This window comes from Vespa mandarinia, chromosome 3, assembly GCF_050613455.1.
Source record: "Vespa mandarinia isolate Hongniang chromosome 3, ASM5061345v1, whole genome shotgun sequence".
In the NCBI taxonomy this organism is placed as follows: domain Eukaryota; kingdom Metazoa; phylum Arthropoda; class Insecta; order Hymenoptera; family Vespidae; genus Vespa; species Vespa mandarinia.
Window position 1 is genome coordinate 1,827,501 of NC_140812.1, and position 8,456 is coordinate 1,835,956.

The 8,456-nt window shown below is 34.1% G+C and overlaps 1 protein-coding gene across 1 annotated transcript in view; it reads right to left on the reverse strand.

The window, feature by feature from the left end:
* Positions 1-7,602, reverse strand: part of LOC118446924 (uncharacterized) — a 23,204-nt gene extending 15,602 nt beyond the window's left edge. Inside the window, exons 1-2 of the mRNA XM_035878145.2 lie at positions 7,576-7,602; positions 7,382-7,506 (exon numbers count right to left, since the gene is read on the reverse strand). Coding sequence (XP_035734038.2) covers positions 7,382-7,431 — 50 coding nt within the window. The 5' untranslated portion in view covers positions 7,432-7,506; positions 7,576-7,602. The remainder of the gene's footprint in view (positions 1-7,381; positions 7,507-7,575) is intronic.
* Positions 7,603-8,456: the final 854 nt, after the last annotated feature.

The window sequence follows — 8,456 nt, forward strand, 5'->3', positions numbered from 1 at the left end:
AAAAATTAAATACATATAATTGATATATTTATTCTTAACATACAATGTATTATAATGATCAAACGTAAAATTATTATAAATTCAATGATTTATAAAGAAAGGACGAATTTATTTTTAAGATGATTTCTACTTTTTTTCAAAGATGGTACGAAACGTGCACGTTGGGGCCACTGTCTCTCAGTACGGAAGATTGCACCCTTTCCAGCCCTTAGAAGCTCTTAATTAATGGCACAGGCACGCCGAAGAAGGTTCTGCAGTATAGAAACGGAGGAGGGTTTATGCTACAGACGTGTAATCTCATGACGCCGTAAGTTATTCTAAATGCACTAGTGGGACTTTCGAGATATCCTTGGTGTTGTTTCAAAGGTAAGCCTCTCTACCTACGTACGATCTTTCACACGCACCACCGTTGTTACCCCGTTCATTGCAACGTGGTTAAACACGCGTAGCATTTTCATGGTCATTTCTACAATCATGGATTACTCGTAAAGTGCAAAAGTTTTTTTCATTTTTTATTTCTTTTTTCATACTCATGATTTTCATATATTGATTTGATTACTAATATAATTAACCTGCTAATTTATTTAATATCTTATTTATTATGATTAAGATCGAAATCGTTTTGAATCGTCGTTCCAAAAAGAAAAAAAAAAAAAGAAAAAAGAAAAGAAAGGAAAATGATCTAATACATTTTACGAAAAAAACAATGTTAAAATAATTCTAAAATGAAGATTATCAACAAACAATTTCGTCAGATATTTATAAGAATCCTGAAAACCCTCTTTCCGTTGTTTTAATACAAACGTATACTCACTTATACACGACAGATACGGTCGCATAATTTACAGTGCAAAATGTGCACAATGGCTATTGTCTCGAAACAGTATCAGGGAGTATTCCGGCACGCGGCGTCGTAAGGATACGTCACCCACGAGGGCACGATCACAAAGATTCTTGAAAGGGTGCAACGGGTTTAAAGGGCCAAGCTAAGTAACGAAGGAAGGTCGAAGAGGGTGATAATTGTCGGGATGCCGTGGACCTCGCCCTTTGGACTCACGAGAACGTAGATTACAAACTCTACCTTCCGCTTTCCCTCTCTCTCTCTCTCTCTCTCTCTCTCTTCCCCATTCTCTTCTACTCACCCTTCCTCTCTCCTTCCTACCCCTAACAAGATACATACCTGCGTAAAGTACACGTTCTCTCGCTCTCTCCCTCTTTCTCTCTCTCTCTCTCTCTCCCTCTCTCTCTCTCTCTTTCCCCCTCCATTTCTGTTTCCCACTCTTTCAGGCGCTGTTTCTCTTCCTCTCACCGTCGCATCGTCTCTTGATTTATCGCTCGACAACGGCGTTATTAACCCCAGAGCTAGATAAGGTATTAAAACTTCTTGTTTCTACTCGAATACCAAATGTCACCTTACTCTACCAGCCAGTTTTGAGAGGGTTGGAAGTGGGTTGTAGGTGGGAAAGGGGATAAGGAACGACCGATAATGAGGTTCAGTTGCTTCCACGCAACACGCGAAAATTTCTCTCTCTTTGTACACACGGAATTCCATATGTTCCCATGTTTCTCTTATTTTAGTACATATACATATATAATGTAACTACAAATACAACATTGGTAGTCTTCTTCGTGCAAGGAAGTGCAATCCAGATTCTTCGAATAATCCGTACGAGGTAACCACTTTTTGCGATACCATCTATTGAGTAAAATGACGTGAACTGTTCTTGAATTCTATATTCTTTTATGAATAAAATGACAAAAAAAAAGAAAAAAGAAAATAAGGAAAAAAGAGAAAACAGAAAAAGAAGCGCATCGATCGAAAATTAAGATGGAGAACAAACATAGGGAATACATTTACTTATTCTTTTGTACGAAAACGAAAAAATATCTTTTTCTTTAGATACTCGTGCCCTTCGACGTATCACATCCTCGTCTACTTACTTTTCAAGATCTCGCGTCTCGAAGCAAAGATGATAACGTAAAATAAAATCCATTGAAGAAAAGAGAAAAGCATGTAAAGACGGCAGATGTAAGAAAATAAAAGCGAAGCGAGATAAAAGAAGAGTGACAAGAGATATGAGAGACAAAAGAAAAAGTGAGAGAGAGGAAAAGAGAAAGAGAGCAAAAAAGAGAAAAAGAAAGAAAGAAATAAGAAAGAAAAAAAGATTGAAAGAAAGTTATCTCATAATCAGTGGCATCGAAATGTATCGTGCTTGCAACTTCGGCCTGTTGCGTTCTCCTCAAAAATTCGTATCTATATGCATACCAGATATAGTATAATTCAAGAAGAAGACAGGTCGACGTATATACGCGGCTTAGACGACACAGCGAAGGGAAGAAGAAGGATCTGCGATAGTAAGCTAGAGAGAGAGCGAGAGAGAGAGAGAGAGAGAGGGGGGGGGGACAGAATGTTAGATGGGGAGAAGATTTCTCGTAGTAGACGCATTGGAAATTCAGAGAGGCGCATTTACACTTCAATAAACGTTATTACTAGGCGTCGATGCGAATCGGCAACAAACTCAGTCCCATAGCCATGATGTACATCCATGTTTTCTATATACATGTCATATAGTTGTATATATGATCTCGCGTTTGTATAGGTAGGAATAGTATAAGAACGTTGCCGTAGATGTAGATGAGAGACGAGAGACGGCTCCGTCGGACTCTCCGGAGGTTGGAGGCGCTGCCATTGGCACGAAGGGCACCTCTCGCCTCATTGAATACAAAATGCATTACCCACCTGCTCGAGAATCTGGCGGGTGGTGGTGGTGGTGGTGGTGCTGGTGGAAGAGACGATCGGGGCAAAATGCAACGGCGCCTACTCTCAGTCCCTCTTTCTCTCGCTCTCATCCACCCCCCATCATACAATACTTTTCCATGACTCTCATCCTCTTCTATCCCTCGTCGCATTTCACTCCCCTCTCTTTTTCCTTCTCTCTCTCTCTCTCTCTCTTTCTCTCGTTCTTGCATACTCCCTTCATCTATCTTTTTAATGTTAAATGTACTTCTTTCTCTTTCTTTCCTCTTTTTTATATCCACTCTTTTTTCGTCCCTATGTGATCGTGCAGCTTTTGAGAAAGATTTGAAATCCTTTAAAGGTCCACCGGCCAACGACAACGTAATTTCCTTGAATCGAATGTTCTGAGTTAACGTGGAAAACAGTATTATATCGGACGAGGGAATAGAAACTTCGAACTAGGAAGCAATTGACGTTAGACGCCGGGATGACGATCGAAGTCGCAAATTCAGTTTGTTCCTTCGCACGTGTGTACGTATATATGCATGTGTTTCCAAATACATTTACATAAACTCGTTGAGCTCGTTTCTCGTTCGATCGATCAATTTCTATAAATTTCGAACTTTCAACATGACGTTTTCGAGAATAACTTTGAAATTTGTCGTATCTGAAATAGACATCGATCGATCGATCGATCGAAATATTTATCTTAGTGAAAAGAAACGATTATTATTATTATTATTATTATTATTATTATTATTATTATTATTATTATTATTATTATTATTATTATTATTATTATTATTATTATTATTATTATTATTATTATTATTATTATTATTATTATTATTATTATTATTATTATTATTATTATTATTATTATTATTATTATTATTATTATTATTATTATTATTATTATTATTATTATTATTATTATTATTATTATTATTATTATTATTATTATTATTATTATTATTATTCTTTCGAGTGATAACGAATCATTCTCAAAATCTTTACGCGTAGAATACATGTTGAGAGAAGAAACAAGAAGGAAAAGGAGAAGGAAGTGGAGGAGGAGGAGAAGGAGGAGAATTCGAGGGCGTGCAAAACAAACCCCGCGAATTAGCAGTTATTACGGCTTTATGGGCACCCGAAGGCAGGAAAAGCCACCCACCACCCTATCCACCCTTTTGCAACATCTTCCTTCCTTTTCTCATAGTACCTCTCGTCTTTCCCTGCGGTCGAAGAGGGTGATAGAGAAACCTGATGGGGGAAATGAGAGTGAGAGTGAGACCGAGAGAGAGTGAGAGATAGAGAAAGAGAGAGAAACCATGGAGACGGATGATATAGCGCGTGAAATTTGTCGCCATTGTGCAAACGTAGAACTGTACGAGGGTAATACGGCACTGTCGCTAACTAGCCCTTGTTATAACGCCGTTCGTTCGTTGTTCATTCTTCCTCACTACCATCTCCAATCCTCTCTCGTCCTATCTCATTCTCAACGTTTCGTGGCTGATGCTTGGCCCTTCCCTGGCCCTCCCTTCGCAATTCCCTCTACAGCCTTCGTCCTTTACTCTTCTCTTTACACCTTGACAGACTCCTCTATGGGATACTGCCGACTCGTCGAAATTCTAACTGCTCGTAATGTTCCACCCCACCATCGGGAAAGATTCATGAATTTTACTCGAAATCTTATAATTACCAGCCTTTTTCGTATAAAATTTGATAGTAAAATACGAAATAAAATAACTACGAGGATGAAATAAAGTCATTTAATTTACATATATATACATATATATATTAAAGGGGGATAAAGAAATTAAAATATTGCGATTAAAAAAAAACAAAAGAAATTAAAGTAAATATTTGCATTATAATTAACCCCTAGTAGTAATATCTGTGTAGAACAATATCAGATTAATTATGACAATCGATTAAAACAATTTACGCATTGTAAGATTCATAAATTTTTTCTTATAATGATAAAATTAGAAATACATTTGCTGATTATTATTGCCGATGCTTCAAAGAATATATAGTATTTTTTTTTTTTTAAGTCAAAATTATTCATTCTATATTAATGAGAATTGTTCAAAGTGCCTTAGCCTAAGTGCACAACTTGAAATTATTTTGAGGTGTGTACGATTAGGATTAAAATTATTAACATTATCAATTTGGATAGATAAAAGTATAAGATAGTTATTTGCAAGAGATTGAACATTTTCATGGAGAATAATTATTCGTCGGAATACCAATCTAATCGAAGAATGAGAAAGAGAAAGAGAGAGAGAGAGAGAGAGAAAGAGAGAGAAATAGAAATAAATATAGAGAAAAAGATCATGAAACGATCTCTAACGTGTCAGTTGTTTTACCGAATACTAAACACATCATTATGGTGGTAAATTTAACGAGCGACGACAATGGCAGAGTAGTTGGTGGCTCGTTAAAGCTCAGGTTTTACAACTACTATGAATTACACTCGCACTTCCCCGCTAACGACGAGATAACTCTCGTGATTCTAACGTAAATTATTAAGTTCTATTACTCAACACCCCAAGATGCATTCTTTTACCGTTCTATCTCATATATAACTACGATCTCTCGTTTATGTTTAAGAAATCATATATATATATATATATATATATATATATATTTATATAATCAATGAAAAGGTTCGATTATTTATTTTATTGTCCTTTTTCTTAAGGATTTATCCTCATTGAATAGAAACAGAACCATTCTTCGATTGGCGAGAGAAAATAGGCTACGTAATACCGTTTCTATAAATAAATTCTTCAGGTTTACCGACAAAAATGCATAAAACATTCGGCAAGTATAAGTCCTCTTTATAAGATAGTGTATGTATAACAAAAGAAGAAAAACGAGGAAACGTGAAAGAACGAGAACGTGAAAGCGAAAGAGAAAGAGAAAGAAGATAGGCAAGAAGGGAATAGAGAGAGAGAGAGAGAGAGAGAGAGAGAGAGAGAGATAACCTCGCAGGTATTAAATTTCATTTTAAATGGCCAAGACCTGTCAGTCCCTGTGTTTCTGCAGATGTTGCCAAGTTCTCCCTATATTCGATATCTCGTAGCGTGTAGCTCGTACACTTTATAGGTGCCTTGTCCCGGTGTCACTCGGAAAATCATGATTCCAGAGAATCTTGTCCAAATTGGTCGATACTTTCAGAATCGATATCAAGAATTATCTTCCATCTTCGTTTCAACAACCATGATTTTCTGATATTTCATAACAATCGTATCGCGAAATCGGCTATAGAGAAAAAAAAAAGAAAAAAAGAAATTAAAAACTCAAATAAAAAAGATTTTGACCGTACGAGTTAAAATGAATACTACGGTGTAATTCGATTCATAAAAACATTGCATTCTATGTATACGAAAAGCATTACATACTGCACGTAAATCAGTTTCTTTGAGATAGACAAAAATCAAGAATTCTTTGTCCGCCTCTTGTTCTTTTTTCAAGGAAAGAAAAATTTGAAGGACACCGCGTACAAGAGCCACTTTCCAAAAAGAAATTTAATCTGTGTATCCTTTGTGAAACTTTAACGGACTTTAAATGTTGAAATGAATGAAAAAGAAAGTCGACATCTTAAAATGAACCGAATGCCATGCTGCTTTTAAATCTTTTTGTCAACCGTTCAAAACGATTCGAAGGAGACAACAAAAGAGATTAACAAAGGAAAAATGTAAGAAAATAGAGAAAGAAAGAAGAAAAAGAATATATATATATAAACAGTATATGTATTATTGAATTATATATGGAACAATAATAGAACTTTGTTTTAAATATTTATAATTACAATTGATCCGTCTTATTTTCTCTGTAATCAAGATTATCCATTGTCATCATTATTAAAATTTGTTTTTGAAATGATTGACGGCACTCTAATAAGTTATATTATGGTCTTTTGTCCATGAAACCTGTATAATAGCAAGAATAAATTTTTTTATCGCTCCTACTATCTTTTATATTAAATTTTGATATACTATATTCATCCCGTTTTCTTTGCTTGTTGACGGAACGTCGCTTTTTCATATCATTATCAATTTCACGCACGCAAATATTTTTTTAAAATTACATTTCAGATATCATTATAATAAGATTTTATTTTGATCAATTAGCTCTAGCAGTTTTTGTGAAATTGTAAATATTTCCGAAAATAAAGATAGTTTTTCGTCGTATTTGCTTTTTTATTATCGAAAAGGCAAAAAGCGTGTTGCAAATTCGCGTGAAAAAATTTCTGTTGTATATGGAACCAATGCGACGTGCAAAATGTGATTCCAAAGATTTAAAGAAAAAACTTTTGACATTGCAAAAGATGCATTTCGTACAAAAATATTAAAGAACTAATTGATCGCAACAAAATTTTATTAACGTGATATTTAAAATATCATTTTTAATTGATAGATAATAAAGATATTTGTCGTGTGTAAAATAGATATGTCCAAAGATCCCTACTATGTGGACTTTGAGAACATTAAAGGTGAGAATAAACGGAACGATAAAAAAAATCTCCTTTGTCCATAGACAAAAGATTGCAAGTTATTAGAATTCCATTGCGTTAAAAAGTGAGAAATTGAAAAAGGAAGAGGATAGACATAGCGATAGAAAATCTTTTCTTACCTCTGAGTCGTACCATAGACGAAAGATGTTATTAAAATTCCGTCTGTCATTTCATAAAAAACATTGACGATGATATCGAACAATCTTGGACGATTTCGGACACAGGAAATATGACGAATCGATAACTAAATTGAGATTAAATAATTATGTATGATAACGTGCATTTAAACTACGTAGAATAATGTTAAACTCACTTTAGCCGAACTATCCAGAACGGAGACGAAACGAAGACTGAACTGTAATATGCGAATTGACCTTCAATATTTTCAATCCAAAGTGATATTCTTCTTCGACGTTTCCATTCATGTTTATATACGAGATAAACGTTTGTTATTTATAAATAAATCCTAGATGCCTCGAAACAGTTTATTTTGACGGATCTTGCGTATATATATACATATATATAGTATACGGAACATACAAGATCCGTCCAAATAACATATAAAAGCGGGTATGAAGTGATTCAGTACGAAAAAAAAAGAGATAAAAAGAAAATATCGAATAAAATTTTTTCGTTCGAGACTTAGTTTTCGAGAAAATCGAATTTGAAAATCTACTTCATGCATATGCAGTCGCAGATAAAATACGATTCGTGCGATACATATATATATATATATATATATATATATATATATATATATATATATATACATATAGTCTATTCTCTTTTTAAGCAATATCCACTCGATATTTAACAATTATTAAATTTCTAAAAGAACAAAAAGATATTTTATAAACAATATTTGATTGTCGATTTTAAAACTGTTGAAATTAATTTCCTCGTTCCTATATGCATATTCATTATTATTAATTAGCTCATGACTGCTTATACATGTTATTCGTTTAAAAAAAAAAAATATATATATATATGTATATATAACCTAGTAGTATAAGGTGCACGTTAAGAATTAATATAATAAGCATCGTGTTTTACAAGTTTTTAAAAAGCTCGATGCATTAACGCATAGAATACGATTTTACGATAAGTGCTTACCTTCGAACGAGCGCTAACGTTGGAAGCTTACATTATCGTTCTGTACTCATTAAGTAACTAACACGAGTAACGAAGTTTTAA